General features: G+C 51.1%; 5 protein-coding genes across 5 annotated transcripts; 3 read left to right on the plus strand and 2 right to left on the minus strand.

Moving 5' to 3' along the window:
- Window positions 1-109: 109 nt before the first annotated feature.
- N7443_004625 (uncharacterized protein) lies at window positions 110-616 on the plus strand (the record flags this gene model as incomplete). The annotated part of the gene is made up of 1 exon (XM_056884681.1): window positions 110-616. One exon carries the CDS (start codon window positions 110-112, stop codon window positions 614-616), a length of 507 nt encoding a protein of 168 aa, XP_056742959.1.
- A 306-nt stretch (window positions 617-922) lies between these two features.
- N7443_004626 (uncharacterized protein) lies at window positions 923-2,458 on the minus strand (the record flags this gene model as incomplete). The annotated part of the gene is made up of 6 exons (XM_056884682.1): window positions 923-1,236; window positions 1,300-1,757; window positions 1,825-1,948; window positions 2,000-2,126; window positions 2,184-2,315; window positions 2,366-2,458. 6 exons carry the CDS (start codon window positions 2,456-2,458, stop codon window positions 923-925), a joined length of 1,248 nt encoding a protein of 415 aa, XP_056742960.1.
- Window positions 2,459-4,088: 1,630 nt separating this feature from the next.
- Window positions 4,089-5,443, plus strand: N7443_004627 (uncharacterized protein; the record flags this gene model as incomplete). The annotated part of the gene is made up of 5 exons (XM_056884683.1): window positions 4,089-4,641; window positions 4,691-4,808; window positions 4,862-4,929; window positions 4,983-5,013; window positions 5,077-5,443. 5 exons carry the CDS (start codon window positions 4,089-4,091, stop codon window positions 5,441-5,443), a joined length of 1,137 nt encoding a protein of 378 aa, XP_056742961.1.
- A 374-nt stretch (window positions 5,444-5,817) lies between these two features.
- Window positions 5,818-15,360, minus strand: N7443_004628 (membrane morphogenesis protein VPS13; the record flags this gene model as incomplete). Its single annotated transcript, XM_056884684.1, has 2 exons — window positions 5,818-5,858; window positions 5,916-15,360. 2 exons carry the CDS (start codon window positions 15,358-15,360, stop codon window positions 5,818-5,820), a joined length of 9,486 nt encoding a protein of 3,161 aa, XP_056742962.1.
- Window positions 15,361-16,459: 1,099 nt separating this feature from the next.
- On the plus strand, window positions 16,460-17,574 carry N7443_004629 (DUF3429 domain-containing protein; the record flags this gene model as incomplete). Its single annotated transcript, XM_056884685.1, has 4 exons — window positions 16,460-16,672; window positions 16,743-16,787; window positions 16,867-17,091; window positions 17,149-17,574. The coding sequence occupies 4 exons, from the start codon at window positions 16,460-16,462 to the stop codon at window positions 17,572-17,574; spliced, it is 909 nt and encodes a 302-aa protein (XP_056742963.1).
- Between the last annotated feature and the right edge of the window lie 189 nt (window positions 17,575-17,763).

Below are 17,763 nucleotides of genomic sequence, written 5' to 3' on the forward strand. Positions count from 1 at the left end.
AACCTTGCCCCCAATATTCAATCCAGACGGCACTCAGTGGACATTTCACGATAAAATCTGGATTTTCAAGTATGGCACCGACACTCCGCGCCGCGCATCCGTTATCACAATGGCCCGGTACTCGAAGAGCCTCCTCGATCTTGTTCACCACGCACAAGCAAGAAGGGGACCTGGCCTGGCGTCTGAGATGACGGGTGCCTCGTGGGCTCTTTACCACGGCCTCAAGGCCGTGTACTTCCCGCATCCGATCTACGCAGATGGCCAGTGGACGCCGAAGGAACTGGCACGGATCTATAATCCAAGTCCGCCGGAGAATATCAATGGTGTGCTAGATAGCGGGTGGAACGGAGACCATCTTTATGATCATATCATGTACCGCTTTCCTTACATGTTTACGACGCATTTCGCTGAAGATCTGTATAGGCGGTGGTTGGGTTACAGAACTGCTGAACATACGGGTGGGAAATGGGTGTCGTTTTATCTCTCTTTCTTCCTTAATTATAAGGCTGGAATGGTTTCAGAACCTCGCCACGGTCGACATTACTTCCCATTCATGTTCTTGCATACAATCAAGAATTGTGATCTAAGATTCGGGCCGGACAAGCCTGTTCCTTGACCTCGAAGAAAATACCGTGTGGTCTACACGTGCTTTCGTGACATGTATTTCTCATCGTCCAATGTTTGCCCAGAGACAGACACACCTAGCTAGTCATTGAGATTACTTTGATTTCATTGGACCGCCGAAATATCCAATTCGAAATCCGGAATATATTCTGAAGTAACATTATGTATGTGCGTATATGATAGCATGACCTCAGTGATCTCAGCACGTCGAAACACTTTAGAACAACCTAAAATTGATATCTATGACCGATAACAGCGCCTCCAGGACGGCTGAGAGCAGGGGTACTCAAGTATCAATCTAAGCCAACTCGCACTCAATCAAACTCTCAACACCGCGCTGAGCAGTCCAAATCTTAGTGATCTTCAACCCAGCAGACTCAACAAGCGCATGCCAGTCATCTGCAGTGCGCTCGGTGGACGCAAAATCGGCCATCATAATGATGTCAAGACTGGTGGTCTCCCAGTAGGCATTGGTCTCGGGGATCACATTCTCGTTGATGAGAATCTTGCTGTGGCCGCGTTTCATAGCGGGGACGATGTTCTCTAGGATTTTCTTGCAGTCCGCATCGGTCCAGTCGTGAAGAATGGAGTGCATGTAGTAAGCGCGGGCCCCTATTATCGTTATAAGCTATAAAAGAAAAAGAAAATAGAGGAGCGGGAATGGGGTAAATTCACCCTTCACAGGCTGCTCGTTGAAGAAGTCGTGAGCCATAATCTCAATGGACGGGTGAAGCGACATAGTCTTAGCCTGTTCAAGGACCTCAGGGAGATCCTGCAAGATAAGACGGCCAGGAGCACTGGACCACTTGCGGTGGAACTCGGACAGGTCATGGCCGACGCTGCCCCCCATATCGACCAGGAGAGCTTCTCCTTCACCAATGTCGCCATTGATTAAAGCGGGCACATCGTAGAAACCACTGTCCATCCAGCTCGGGCGACCTTGGCGGTAGGCAGACATGTGGTTATTGAACTCTTTAGCAGCATCGGGGTGCTCCTTGAGGAATTCGAAGAAGTGAAGAGGTGTTTTGTAGCCGAGTTGGAAGGCGCAATCGGTACCGTTATCAAGGTTCTTGTAGCCAGTCTTTTTGAGTTGGGCGGGGAGGGCAAGGACACCTTTTGTGATGCATGCAGTCCTATTTTTGAAAGGCATTGTCAGGGAAGGTTTTCTTCTGCATATAATGGGTAGTTTTGAATGCTCACATGCACGAGTAGGCATCGCTGTATCGCTGAGACATCAATGAGGTTGACATTCCAGTACGACGGTACTCGTTAGGTCCAGTTTCGAGAATCACTCCCACGGCACACAGGTGCTTCAGAATACGAGCTAGTCTGAGCATTAGCTTCAAAGTCAATTAGAGAACGGCCTCAGACATACAAATAAGCTTGTTATCTGCTCCGACAGTTTCAGCCAATTCCGAGGCCTTCTTAGGCTTGTCATCCTTGGAAAGGGCTGTGAACAGACCGAGGTCCACGCCTGTCTCCAAACAAGCAAATGCTGTCGCCTAAGGAAAGTATTCGTGAGATAATGTCCATCCATCGGAGGCATGGTTGAAATATACCTGTGACCAGCAGAAGCGAATCATGGCCTCACGAGGAGTCTCGAGAGCATAAACTAGTTGACGAGCAGCGTCCAAAAGATCCGTGCGAGCTTTGGGATCCTCTGAAGCAAAGGCATTTCCAGACAAGGCAACCTGTTCTAGAAGACCTGGAACCAATTCTGGGTTGCTAGGGAAATTGCCACTGAGCCATCAACGAAAGCCTCCTTGATATGGCCTTTGACTGAGCCATTCGTGGCCGAGCCGTTGGCATGAGAATGTTCGTCCGTGACAGTCATGATTATGGTTGTGAATCTGTGACGAAGAACCCAATAAAGAGACTACACGAATTGAGGGCGATGAGTAGAAGAGAAACTTACTTTACAGAATGTGCAGATATGACCTGACCGTTTTCAAATACCTCGCTCGAAAGGGGGTACCCCTCTTATGCCGTCTGCTACATGAGGCACGAGGGGCCTAGAATTGTTGCTTGGCCCCATCGGTGTTTCCCCCCTGATTCTGCTCCGTTCCTTGAGGCTTCGGTGGCTTCATTGACTTCGTAGCCCTTTTTTTTTTAAGGATCGCCATCGCTTAAAGAAATGAGGGTGGGACCGCTGTCTTCGACCTGGACTGGGTGAAGATCAATCGGAAGATATACTGATCCGATCCTCGGTTTTGGTTAATGGCGAGAACTGACTGTTGCTCGATACGGCAGGTGAGACGGCGATCATGATACTCCTGGTCCAGGGTGTGGTCGCCAAGCGTTCAACGCTCTATCGAAGCTCGTGGGGGTAGTTCGGTCAAGTCAGGTATCGTTTAATCGTTTAAGCCTGCCGAAATTTGTGGAACTATCTTCTCCAGAAAATATGCGCCCACGAGCAATATTGTCGAAAGTCCCGGACAAGAAGGTTGGCTCATACTTCCTAATATACCTTACCCTGTCCGAAGGGCAACTGAGTACGTGATGAGGATCTCTATCAATTAGAGAGGGTCAAATAACATGGCACCGCGTAAAACGTAAGCACGGTCAAAGTCATGAGTTAGTAACGGCCTCCGGGCTTTGACCCCCACAGTAGTTTGACAGCTGGGCTCCACCAGATCCTTAGCCCCGCATGAATCCACTCTCCCGAACTCCCCGACTCGTATATTCACCCCAAAGATTATCATGAGTAGAGCTAGCGGGAGCCCGGAAAAACGCCAAGAATAAGCGCATTATCTTCAAGGCACCCAATACGCCGGATAGGGGACCTAACGGCTCACATCCCTGTAAATATCAACACCATGGGCAAATTGCCCGGTAAGAAACTAGCCTATGGCCCAACGGTATCTCCACTTTGTTGATGTCTAGAACTCTTCCCCACCCTGAAAGCCACCGCGGGCGGAGCCATGTTTAGCGCTCCTTCGGGGTCGCTTAGGGGGGACTAAGCACAACGGCTTCTCTACTTGCCGCTGGGGCTGGGGCTGATCCTTTGGTCATCTGCTTATTGCCGCGTCAATGGCTCCGCTTCCAGGACGTCTTACCTGTCTGATCTTGGACGATTAGTAGCTTTGTTTCACTTGAATCCTTCACTCTCATATGGACCTAATAGTGATAGACGTCTCGGTTTCCCTTCTTAGTGACGAATGGCCCCCAATCTACAAAATGAGATGACCGTGAGTCTGCAGATCCGCTCTGGCCAGGGTCGTGTCCTACTAGAGCCCAGGAATAGACCAAAGAAGAGTTGTCAGCGTGGACTAGCTCTGCTAGAATTCTTCCACTTGACTGAGTGCCGTGACAGGAGTAGCTTAATGCCCGAGTGCCGTTCCGTATATAGGGCTAAGGGATCTGATCCCATGTGGGCTGACCAAAAGTTCCTTCCGGTTTCTGTTCCCTTCTTAGATGCAGCTTGGCAGTGTCTTCTACACAGGCTTTGAACTTGAGGCCCCGAAATGGCTGTCACGGCAGAGAATCTCAACGATGACAAGGGTCCAAAGATCCTAGCAGTATTATGGACCTTGACGGGCCTAACAGCCCTCATAGTTGCCGCTAGGATGTTTATTCGCTTGCGACTACTCAAAAACTTTGGCATCGATGACTATCTCATTGTAATCTCAATGGTGATGAGTTTTGCCTATTGTGGCGTGACAACAGCTGGTGTCAATGTAGGGTTTGGAAAGCATGCAGCAGCCTTGACGCAGGAGAATTTTGAGCTTGCCATTCTGCTCAATACTGTCAGCTTCTTGTTCGGCATTGTATCATTCACAATCCCCAAATTGGCCGTTACTGCCATGTTGACTCGGATCCTGAATCCGGGTTTGCCCCAGAAGATCTGGCTGTGGCTCTTGGTTGGAACTGCAGCTGCTGTTTCCTGCATCTGTATCATCATTCTCTTCACAATGTGTGATCCACCGGAAGCCCTGTGGCATGTTCACTTGGTGACAGAAGACGGAGCTACATGCAAGAGTGTGTGGATGCTCGTGGATTATGCCATCTTTACTGGAGGTATGGTGTCCTCATCTCTGCAACTTTCCCAAGCTGACCATAATCCCAGCGTTATCTGCCTTTGTTGATCTTTATCTTGCCTTTTACCCTATCACAACACTTTTAAAACTACACATGTCTTTACGAAAGAGGCTCGCTCTCTGTGCCGCTCTGGGTCTTGGGTCAATGTGGGTTCTATCATAAAGCCGAAGCGTTCTGGATGTCGGACTAATCAAACCAGCGCATGCGCAATGGCAATCATCAAATGCACGCAGCTAAAAGGCCTTGCAGACAAGTCCGACTATACTTGTGAGCCTCCTATAGCCACTAGCCCTTTAAAGCATCTACTGACTCTTCTATAGATGGAACAGCAGACCTCGTTATGTGGACCAAGTATTTAACCCCCCCCCCCCTTCCTCCTTCTCCTACAACGTAAAACCCACTCACAAGTCCTAGCATCGAAGCCAACGTCGTCGTGATCGCCTCCTGCATCCCAACTCTCCAACCTTTGCTCGAACTTATCATGGGAAAACGAACCCTGGGCTCTTACAGTAACAGCGGTAAATACAAGCAGACCGGCGGTAACTACAACACCGGCACATTCGACCGCAGTAAACGATCTGCGGTGAAAGACGATCTGGCTATCACGAACATCGAGGGCAAGGAGAGTCAGGAGAGTATCCTGCGGGACGATCAGCTCCATCAGGATAGGGCCTTCCCAATGGGTGCGATTAGGCGTACGGATAATGTTACTGTGGAATATGAGGCGCGATCACAGTCGCGGTCCGCTCATGGGCATCATACTGAAAGTGGCTCTTGGTAGATATCTCATGAGTTGTAGATATGATACGGTCGATGACCTGATCATTCTACGTCACGTCCTTGTCACGTCCTTATTTTCATTTCCTGGCTTCTCGTGTGATCCTTAATGAAAGTTTGATATGCTCAATCCGTGAATTTGGTCCCACGGTCTACTTGGGTTACGTGTATAGATCGAAGTTATAATCATAATCTATTAATATCCGCTGTGTATGATAATTTCAAGTCATAGAATCAAAAAAAAAAAAAAAGACTCAAACGCAATGTGCAAATAGTTAACGTATGTATTTGTGAAAAAAAGAGAGCCCCTTCGTTTTTGCTCGGATTATGAAATCGGTCCAGTTTCATGACATCGTGGCAGGCCAGTAAGGCAAGGCTCTATCCTCGTCCATTATACTTCTCGTTGAAGGCATTGACCGCTGCATAACAGGGTTAGTTTTTGGAATGCCGCTGGGAAGAAACGGAGTCACACTTACCAATAGCAATCTGTCTATATAGCCAGTTTCGGGAACTCTCGTCCTGGACAGGAACAAAAGGACCATTTGCCCCGCCCTTGAGGGTAACGCTCATGCCGGTGCGCTCTTTGGATATCGTTTGAATATCCGTTAGGCGAATGTCCCATTCAACAGAGAGCTTTTTGGTGCGCACGAGCATGATGCGTGCATACGTCAACAGAACCAGCATGTCTCGGCCAGGAAGCTCCAGGTGAGCGATGTAGTCCTCGTTGAAGAACTTTCCATCCTCGGTGGTCTTCAGCCAGAACTGGCCAAGTGCCTCTCGCTGCGAGTAGGGACGGACAATGCCGTCGATACCGATGAATCGAGTCAGACGTACGCGGTCCAGGCCTTCTGAGTCAAAGACAGTTGTGGTGTTTCGGACACCCTCTGCAAGATTGGAAGCAAGATCGAAGGCCCCGATGGCCGGCTTAGTAGCAAGGCCCAGAACACCCTTTCCGACACCCTTGAAGAATCCTGCCATGCCTTCTTTCTCGGCACCCTGCAGGGGGTGGCGGGCCAATCCTCCGATACCACTGGCCAGGCTAGTTGCGAAGGCGCTTCCTCCGGCTGTGATACCGTACAATGCGTGTTTGGGACGGTTGCGAGACTTAGACATGCGGCGCTGGTCTTGGAACTCCTTGTCCAGTGTGGCGGCGGCGAGACCCTTGGACATACTTCCAGTGAACTTCGCCATACTATCGGAGAAACCGAAAACCGATTTCTTGACGAAGCTTGTGGCACCCTTGGCAATACCAATGCCAAGCTCTTGAGGTCGGTCGGTCATGACGAGACCCTGGTAGGGCTCGTAGAAGATAGCGGCCACACCGGAGCTGACGTTGTTGAACAGACCAACGGGATTCCCGAGGAAGTCAGCGGAGCCTAGAATAACATGGACTTGGCGCAGGAATTCTTGAGTATAGTGGGCCTGAATGTTACCGACCAGGCTACCGAAGGACACACGGGCGTTCTCCAGCATCAAAGCATTCAATCGGACCGGTGCATCGTTGACATTACCCATTGACATGGTCATGACGTCGACAACAAACATGAGAGGGTTGGATGGCTGCATGGTATCCTCTACATTGACACGCTCAGTTCGCATGAACGAAATGTCCAGCTGCATGGGTTGCAGGTGAAGAAGCTCAAAGTACACATCCTGACCGTTGTCTTCCTGTTGCGGTTCGGGAATGTTGAGCTTCTCATCACATAGTGTGCCCTCCTGCTCCTCTGACCAAGAAGCACCTGGAATCTTGGCGAAGTCCAACATGGCGAAGATAAAGTCCTCATCCAGCTCGAGGGTCATCTGCTGCAGAAGCAATGTCGCATATTTGATGTAAAGAACACCATAGGAGTCATCTTTTACGCGAGTGACCATTGCGTGGAAGATAGGGTGCGCCTCCATCTCCTTTCCAGTCTTGGGAACCACACTGGGGTACAAGAGGATAGGGAAGATGCCACCGTACAACTGATTGTCGATTTGGATCCACTTGATGGTTGTGTTGAGGGTCTGGTAGATCCTCGACTCCCGGAACTTGATCTCAATCTCGCGGAAAGTGAGATAGAGCAGCTCTTTCAAATTCTGATTGATCAAAGAAATTCCGATGCCTCCCAGACGGAGCTGGGCCTTGAAGTTCACATCTGAATTCATCTCCTTGACCTCAAATCCGGTACCCATGCTTGCTGAAGAGGACTGACCCTTCTGCTGCTTGTAGATACTCTTTGATGGCTTGAAGTTGGAGAGTACAAGCGTCTGAGTGGGGCCATCGGCAATGATGTTGATGTCGACGATCCTCTGGTATTCCCCAGGACCCTTGGGTGGAATGCGCATCGGAATCAAGTTACCAATCTCGGCGAGCTTGATGTGTCGTTCCTTGCCATTGCAGCTCACAACAAGAGACTTGTTCTTTGTTGCCGGGTAGTCCCATGCATAAGGCATGATGCTCCGGGGCGGCAGACGATAACGAATGGGACGCCAAGTGGTTGAGCGATCGTCTTCATCATCTTCCACGTTGGGGTTGGCTTGGTAGAAGATGAACTCCGTGTCGCTCTCGTTGCGCATAGAGAATGGCCAGTTGCGAGACTCGAAGCTGAAGTGCAGGAACAGCGTTGCCCTTTCCAAAATGACATCAACCTTAATCAACTTCTGGCGCTGGTTTGCCTTGGCCAATTTCACGTGGACTGTTCCAACATCTGCGATGTTGAATGGGGAAGACCATTGGTTGTTAACACCAGGGAAGCACAGGCAGAGCTGCTTTTCGGTGATTGTGCGCAGGAAATGGAGCGGAACCAGCTCTCCGCTGTTGATCTGGAGCACATTTGATGAACCTGGCTCGCGTACCAGAATGTCTTCGTTGAGCTTGCTCTTCAGAACGAACCTGGGCGAGAGAGTGACCACCTTGGTCAATTTGTACTTGCCCTCACCCTCAGCAACAGAGACACCAGAATGGAATTCAGATCTACCCTGTTGGTCGGGAAGGATGACTTCGAAGGTACTTCCAATGGCCTCGAAACTCTGGGGCTTACTCCAGGCGGAATCGCCAACCTTCAAGATCGAGCGGTTCTTCTGGTCCTCGGCACCGTAGGAGTACATGTAGGGCAGTGCGCGACCACCCTCTCTCGGATCGACTCGGAGTCCTTGTCCGGCAGCGTTGCGAGCGGACTGAAGGAAGCCCTTGCTTTGGATGTCCATGGGCAATCCAGTCCTGTTCAGAATGAGGTACGGACTGTAGACAGAAACCTTGAAAGCGCCACCGCTGTTCGGGATGTTGAAATAATGAAGCTTCAACTTCAGCTGAAGACCCCTTTCATCCTTCAGGGACAAGGTGTGCTCTCTGCGGTAGTCCTGCGCATTTCCGTTGATAATGCCGAACTCACTTTGCTTGAACACCGTGTCCTCCAAGTCGATGCTGAGCAAGAGCAGATGAGATAATTCAACAACATGAACTGGGCTCACGCCGCCCTTTCTCAAGAAATTCGTCCAGTCCTTCTTGGTGTTCTTGTCGTAAATGCGGTACTTGAAGTCGTACGGCAGAAGATTCTGGATCTCAACCGGAGCAAAAATTCGAATCCTCATATAAGGATACACGCTCGTCAGAGAGTCCTTGCTATCATAAGTTGCGTTTACCTGGAAGTAGAATGGCGGCGACTGCTGCCCACTCTCGCTCATACATTTGACAGTGCGTGTAGGTTTTTTCATGAGGTCTTTCCAGAACAGCCGCTCGTTTGACCAGTCATAGCCGAAGCCCTGATCAGGACGAATAACAACGTGGTGGAGATATGCTGAGCCAACGGGTGCAGGTCGAGCATCACCTGGAAGAATCTTCTCGATCTTCAAGAGATGACCGTCATCAGGGCTGAATACACCCAGCTCAACAGGAATCTGGGTGTTGTTCTCCACAAGCAGAGGTGAGCGGAATGTAATGTACTTCACGTTATCGGCTCCGAGAGTGACCTCCACAAGGAGACGATGGAGGACATTGTCGCGCTTCGGCTTTAGACCATACACCATCTCACCCTCACGAACAACGGGGATGCGGTTGATGCTGTCGAATCCACTTCCTTCCAGCTTGACTCCCACGATTCCGCCGTGACCTTCGGGTGTAAGGGTCTCTCGAACAGCTGTAGAGTCTTCAAATCGCCACGGATATTCCTCTCCGTCGCTCAGTTTCGCAGCAGGGCCATCTTCTCCCGCACCGACATCAGCCCACACATGAAGATCAAATCCAGTATAGTTGCGAATTCGGTAAGGAGCATCAGCGCCTCGTGGCTTGGAAAGTACATCTTCGTCGGTCGAGAGAAATTGGAAAGACTTGGATGCAAGCGCAATAGTGGCCGACGTGACGGTAAGCTCCATCGTTTTATGTGAGTAAGCATCAATGGAGAATACGTCTGGGTTGACTTCTTTCGCCATGTGGAATCCAAACTGCCAAGGCTCAATCAAGGGCTCCCAGGCGGACTTAGAGAAGTTGTAGACATTGAGGAAAGTATCGAAGCTGGTATCCACGCTCAAAGTAGATGACCAGTCCCGCACATCCACATTGAATTTCTTGACACTCCAGTCAAGTAGGGGTAGGTCGTGCAAGTCACCAATAAGGATAACTCGGACACCATCGATCTTCGCTGACAGCTCCTCGCGCTTGAGAACAGCTGAGCTTTGAGGGATACTCTTGTCAATCGTCTCGACCGTCTGGCTCACGCGGCGGCGAGTTCTGTGGGCCAAGGTGGAAGAAGTCTTACTTCCAGACCGGGCTCGTGTGCTCTTTGCATCAGTGATCTTCTTCGCCTCTCCGCCCTCTAGCTGCTGTGCGTTCTGAGCTCTCATCTCAGAAGCCTTGTTGACAATCTGAATTGCCATCAGAATATCACGCAGAGATAGACGGAGGACAAGAGGCTCGAGGTGAACGTCAATCGAGGTAAGAGCGGAGCCCTTGTCTTGTGATCGACTGTCAACGGATAACTCAAGGGTGAAATCATCCAGGATGCGAAGTCGACTAGTCTCAAACTTATCCATGCGGCACAAGAACATGCCAACCTTCTGAATTTGCAATGTAGAAACATTCTGGTGGGAGATGAGAATCTCCTTGGTTCCAAGAACGATAGCCTCGGAGTGAGGAATGGTGGGGTTGGCCACCATGATAACCTGGGCATCGACCAGGTTGACCCGGAAAGACACGGTTGTTCCAGCTGCGCCATCTCCAGCCGACGCTTCGGTGATGGCTTTGTCGGTGGAATCCTCCTCGGAGTCCAATTCGGATTCGTCGACAGAGTCAGCCTCGTCTTCCAAAAATCCTGCGGGTTCCTCGCTGGTGAACGCAGAGTTACTGAATGACTGCAAGGCAGACAGATAGTCAAGAGCAAACATGATCCGAGGACTATCAATGGTCAACATCGCAATGAGATGCTTTTCTGGCCCGGGAGACATGGACAGGCTGGCCATGAATTGCTGTTGAACATCATTATTGATCAAGGACATGATGTTCCTGAACTTGTTTGAGTCTTGTCGGCGACTGTCGCGAATGGAGAACGAGTGGATCAGAAGCTCTGACTCCAGCGAGCCATCCGTCAACATGCGAAGCTTAACTCGGGTGTCATTGAGAGAGAATTTGGATAGACTGGAGTCCTCCAAACGACCAACAGGTTGGTTGTCATTGGCCAGGATGAGTTCCAGTCCAACGCTATCGACCTTGAAGATCATGTCAAGTCGCACCCAAGTCTCCTTGCTTGCGCCATCATCGGCTGTAGCCGCTTCAGAGTCCTTCTGAGCCTGTACAGCCTTGGAGGTGGCCTCCCGTGTGGGCTCAGTGACGGATGAGGGCAGAGATTCCAGTGCCTCGAGCTCCTGCTGTTCAGCATCGGTTGCAAAGGCGCCCGGGATCGATTTGGATAGAGCGAGCAAGAATTTCAACTGACTTTGGGAGATCCGAAGGTTGATAGGCGACAAGGAACCTTCAATCTCCATATCCGGTCGTGGGTTGTTGGCCTGGTGCTCCAAATAGCAGATGCTGAAGTCGAGGTTGACCTTCTGAATCATCTCCAGTTCTTCCACCAAGCCCTCGTCAAAGTGGAACTTCGATGTCAGGCGGATGTTGCGGACACCGGTGGAGATAACATTCACAGCTGGGCTGTCCTTGGTCTCGTCCATGGGAACGAACTCATTCTTGGCGTAGATTTCACCAAGATAGGCAGTAATCGTGTCTCGAGGCCACTCATCTGCCATGACTCGGGGGAAGACCACGATGGGGGTGTTGACCACAATATCCAGGCGCATGCGCGAGGGGTTTTCTTGGAGCTGATTGGCTTGAGACGCGGCAGCCTGGCGAGCTGCGTTGAAAATTGCTTGCATCTTGCCGAATTTGATGAGGAAATTGATAATCTTCCGGTAAGGTTCCTCCATGAAATTGATCTTGATCGATCCAGATCGTAGATAGACCTCAGAGTCGTATCCAGGGTAGGTGTCACTTTCAGGATCGAAAGTCTCGTACTTGAAGTCTGCGAAGTTATCACCTTCAATTGTCAGAAGACGGCGAACGTCCGAGTCCTCTGGTGCGCCCAAATTGACATCGTCAACTAGTGTCAGGCTGCCGATTCGAGACTGAATGCTCATCGCGTGGCCCACAAGGAAGATTCCAACATCAGCGGTGTTAAGACTAAGTGTTGCAAGTCGAACTCCGTCATTGTTGAGAATAAGCGCAATGCTTTTCAAATTGGACTTGATGCGAATCTTTCCAGCTTGTTGAGGCGTTTCTTCCACATCGGCTGTTTCTTGAATAGCCTTGTCTGACTGCGAGCTCTCATCAACTGGCTGCTCTGGACTTGTGAAAGTCAAGAGAATGAAGTCAAGCAGCGTCAAAAGCGTCTTTCTTGTTACGACGAGATTGATGGTTGAGACCGATATGTCGAGATTCATTGCAACACCTTCATACGTTGTGTCGAACTCGGGAGACTCAGGCTTCACGCGGACCATCTTCAAATAGAAAAGATCCTTATCCTCGTCCGCGTTAAATCCCTTGGATGAAATGATCCTCTTGAACTCGGGCACGGGGTTTTCTTCGATATAATCATCGACACTCAAGGACTTCAGAATGACCTCGGCGACCATGTCATAAGGCCGCATGTAGAAGTCGAGCTCAAATCCTTCAGCAACCAGTTCCACCAGCAACTTATCCTTGAGTGGATCTTGCGAGTCGGATCGGAAAAGGGAGCCCCGAAGGCGGCCAACATTGAACTTGAACTCGAAGTCTCGGCGGTGGATATTGTTGGAAGTGTCCAGGCTCTTCTTAGCGTGATCACTTTCTGACTCGGCTTCGTCATCGTCAACAACTGGAAGATCTCGTCGAGCTGCGGGTTGGAATGATGCTGATCTGGCTCGGGTAGCAATTGCCGTTTCTGTTTCTTCAGCTACTTTAGCCACTGGACTAGCAGTATCTTTACCCTCGTCGAATTGCGGGATTGCGATGTCAATCAACTTCATCAAACCCTTATACTTTGTGTCTGACATAGTTGCATGCAGCTCTGGAAGGTGACCTGAGATTCGGGTCCGGGTGAGTTGAGTCACTTTAGGAACAATGCACATCTCGAGAACAAAGTCCACGTTGATGCGGTCGATGAGATGGAAGTTCTTAGATTCGACACCCGAGGTAAGCTGCGCTTTAGTTGCCTCCACTCCGGGGCCGATAAGAACCTGAGTAGAGTCCAACTTAATGAGGAAACGATCATAGAGCAGGTGCTCGAGCTGCTTGTAATCTTCCTCTTCGTATTGGCGCTTCTGTTTCGATTGCAGGTCTCGCATGGCCTGTCGGTCGACCAGCTCACTGTTGACACTGGCATGACCCGCATCCAGAATCAAACACAGAGAGCTTTCTTGTGTAATGCTTTCGGGCACGATGATCAAAGGCGCGTGCACGTCGAATTGCGCGTCAACCTTCTTATGTTCCTGCAAGGCAAACTCCAAGCCTGCTCGGGTTTGCTGCCGCAGGCCCTCGACAGTAGCCCCGGCGGTATCCAAAAGTGCACCAATCGATTCCATGTGCCGCTCAGGAGGCTCAAAGAACTTGACAATGCCCACCATGAATCGAGGGTTATAGATAATTTCGATACTCTTCAATTTGACCTTGACTGCTGTATCCGCATCACTTTCAAGGGGATTTTTCTCCAGCTGCAGATGGAACAGGCTGTCTTCATGTTCGAGATCATCTGCACTGGCCTGAGAGGCTAAATCATCATCATCATCCGTGCTGGCTTGCTGTTCCTTGGCAGGCTCTGGAAGAGAGTCTTTGACCCTAACAATCTTGGGGTAAAGAGTGCCAGGGGTAGTACCATCGTACATCTTCAATCCTCCAAGATCAATATCAAGGAGATATGAATCTGGGCGCTGAAGCGCCTTGGCTCGGAAATTATCAAAGACAAGCTTCATGACTTCGATAGCTGCCCCATGAGGATCCTTCTTCAAAGTGAAGCTACCAGCCCGAAGACTCCAATTGACCTGCAGCTTGACCCATTCTCGAGGTACGTCGACACTTTCTGCAAGAGCCTTCTTTTCGTCCCAATCGATGGCACTGTACAGCTCTTGTCGCTGTTCGTCGGTCATGGCAGGCTCCTCTGATTCCTCCTTCTTACTACCCCAGAGCCATTGGCCCCATGACTGTTGTTGGGCGGGCTTTTTGATGCCGACATTTTCTTTGCGCAGCTGATTTCGAGCCAGAGATCGCCAGAACCGGATATCATCGTAACTGAGCTTCCATTCCAATCTCTCCATCTCCTTAGTTTCTTCGGGTGTGAACGCTTCTTCTCGCTTCCGTTTCTTGAATAGATTGATGTACGAAAGGCGATCGTCTCTGCGCTCTTTGATGTAGTCCCAAGTCCATCGTCGGTTCCGATCGTGGATCTTTCTGAGGACTGCATTTCCAGCGAACTTCATCCATGCCCGAGGGTCCTCCTTGGGTGACGTTTTGGGTTGGAATCGCTTGTACTCCTGGTGGCGAATGAAGTAGTGGAATAAATCGACCAGCATCAGGGCATCGCGATATTGGTTGTCGTCCAAGACGAACCCGAGTTCATCAAAGAGCAATCGGGCTTTCATGGCAGGCCGATCATACTTGCCCGACTTGTCCATTTCAAGTCCTGCGCGACCACTTACAGGTCGAAGCATGAATTGATTGCCTTCTTCGCCGTCGATTGCAGAGCGCAATTTCTCCATCAGCTCATCGTGGCCAATACCCTGGGCATCTGCACCGATATCAGAACCTCGACCGGTACCCAGGAGAGTCGCGTCCGTGTTCCAATAAACAGAAAGAGCGCCGAGAACTGCGAGCTTGTGCGTAGTGTCAGAGGTGGACTGGATGAAAGTAGGGTTCCATTCAGAGTCAGTGCTGACAGCACTGAGCTCCTTCAGCGTCAATCCGACAGCGAAGGGGTGGCCAGGCGAAGCGATAGAGTCTTCATAGCGGAAATGCACGTTCTTGATCGAGATCTGGAGATTGTCCACAACGGCCGTAATCATGCTTTGGGTGAAGCTCTGGTTCCGGCGCTCTTCTTCCTGGCTCATGCCTTCAGCATTGCGCTCGCGGAGAACCTCCGCGCCCTCAATGCGCTTCATTTTTAAGGTATGTGCTCTCCGGTCCTCCTCTTCGGCGTCGTAATCCGCGTCCTCCTTTGGTGCGGCAAGAAGGAAAACATCCTCAATGTCGACTTTGACGGGCTTTCCCCTCAAATTAGACCATGGAATCGATAATGTGAGTTGGCCCAGGTGGCCTTCAACAACGTTCAAGGGTAGGTGTAGCTGGTCAAGCGCTTCCCGGCGTAGTTCAAGATTGCGCAGCTTGACATCGCCTGACCAGATGCCGATATTAAGCTGTGTGGCATCGAAGTTCTTGACGTAGATGCCCAGGAAGCGGTTGAGCAAGTTGGCAACCAGTCCTTCCAACATGGTTGCGAAATTTGGTCTTAAATTGAACCCGGTGATTGGGCTCTATGGCCGGTGATATATCTGAGCAGGGTGGGTCGTCGCGACTGGTAGTTGACCTAGTTCTGAAGGAAGTGGCGAGTCAGTAGCTAGCCCCGGAGTAGTATAATATGCAGAATAGGGAGGCTCCCACGTAGCATGTGAAAGAATTCTAGATGCCCTCACGTCTTGAGATTGCTTCAAGCCATCCAAGCAGAGCTGGTGTGCTGCACGCGATACCGAGGCGGAATCTCCACTTCCGAGATGAGCGGCCAGGGTCTTGGGAGGGGTGGGCGAGAGCAAGGTAATGAAAAGAGCAGGCTCAGAAGCGATGAGATCGCAACAAGGAAGTTGGGTTATCGAAAGCCAAGCCAATGGCCGTGGAGGAGAGGAAAGGCCACTATCTGTTACGCAAACTGGGCGAGGCCAAGGTACCGTACCCCGTACAATGCGCCCGCTGGGGACATTCCCCGACCGCCTACATTTGTCCTGTACAAAGTACAGCTAGGCATAGCTTCTCTACTACGGTATCTGAGACCTGGCAAGACACTAATGTAATAAGGTCTGGTGAATACATTTCTACTCATTAATAGAAATAGAGAGCCCCCTTTTCCGCGAATGGACGGTACTAAATGTACTGTACTGTACGCTTGTTTACTGCCAACGCAGAGTGACGTCGGTCCCGTGCTGGGCGGCTCTCCCCCCCTTCCCAAAGCCGGCTAGTCAGCTAGGGCTTCGCCCCTCGGGTACACGTGAGGTCACGGGATCCCCAGCTTTTTATTATACTGCCTGAGGCACTCAACTGCCGTTCGGGTCGCTACGGTCCGCCCGACGACCACACCTCATCATTCCGGTCACTTCATTTCTGGATATTCTTATTTGCTCTATCTCGGAAACCCACGGCCTCCCCGACTTCAATCTCGAGTCCCTTTCCGGGTTGATACCCTCATCTCCACTCTCCAAACTCTTCTTAAGCTGTTATACAGGCCAATTGGGTTGGTTGTCCCCGCGCCTTCGCCGTACCCGAGGCTTTTCGTTCCCGCGACGTGCTAACCCGACGACACACGAAAAGCTCTCCCCCACCATGTACCGCAACACTGCCGCCCGCTCCGTGCTCCGGGCCATCTCGAGCTCCAATGCCTCCGTGGCTCGCTCTTCCATGGGCGCTCCCGTCTTCAAGGCCCAGCTGACCTCGTCCGCCCGTGCCGTCCGCCCGGCCATCAAGCCCAGCTTCGCGCTCGCCGCTCACAAGCCCGTCACCACCGCTCTCGTGCGCTTCGCTTCTTCCTCCGCTAAGGTAGAGATTCTTTCAGCTGTTGTGACGTGTCTGGAGCATCCAATGGCTAATTTGCTATTGCGCAATATAGGATGACGAGAACGTCGACATGATGGCCGGTATGAAGTCCGAGGCTGTACGTGCTCCACTTCCGTCTATTGACTATATAGTTTCCATTTCATGAGCCCCATTCTGACAGTTCAATGTGACTTTAGCAAGTTATCAAGGACACTTTCAGTCTGAAGGAGGTTCCCAAGGAAGCTCTGGCTCTCGGTATTGCCGGTGTCGTCCCTTACCTGGCCACCTCCCTCCAGACCGTCTACCTCTCCTACGAGATCAACCGTGCCGCCGCCCTCGGTGACGGTCTGATCTTCTCTGGCCAGAGCGCTGAGCTGATGCTGCACATGCTTGAGCCCATCCAGGTTGGCTACGGTGCCGTCGTAAGTACTTCCGACATGTTTTATATCGGAGCTGTCCGCTGATCATTATTGACATAGATCCTCTCCTTCCTCGGTGCTATCCACTGGGGCCTTGAGTGGGCTGGCTACGGTGGCAAGTTCGGCTATCGCCGTTACGCTGCCGGTATCATTGCCCCGGCCGTGGCCTGGCCTACTCTGCTGTTCCCCACCGAGTACGCCCTGATCACCCAGTTCCTTGCCTTCACTTTCTTGTACTACAACGACGCCCGCGCCGCCGCTGTCGGCCGTGCTCCCCACTGGTACGGCATGTACCGCTTCGTCCTGACCTTCATCGTCGGTGCCTCCATTGTGGCCACCCTGATCGGCCGTGAGCAGATCCAGTCGAGCGTCGCCACGGAGCACACCATCAAGGACAAGATCAACGCTCTGATCTTCCTGCAGAAGAAGGAGAAGGAGGAGGTTGAGGCTCGCCGCAAGGCCGAGCTCAACCAGGATGAGGAGTAAATTCGGTGTCGAACCCGGAACCTGTAACTGTTGGGGATATTGGATCCTCGCGCTGTCACTCGATGTTTGCATTCCCCGTGATTTCCTGTAGAATATACGCAGAACACACGAAGGCCGAAGCCGATTGTTTTTTCTTTTGTTTAAATTGGATTTCCTCAAGCCCCCGAGAAACATATCACGACCCCACTG

Source organism: Penicillium atrosanguineum (assembly GCF_028827265.1).
Source record: "Penicillium atrosanguineum strain IBT 20685 chromosome Unknown utg000003l_segment0_segment0, whole genome shotgun sequence".
In the NCBI taxonomy this organism is placed as follows: domain Eukaryota; kingdom Fungi; phylum Ascomycota; class Eurotiomycetes; order Eurotiales; family Aspergillaceae; genus Penicillium; species Penicillium atrosanguineum.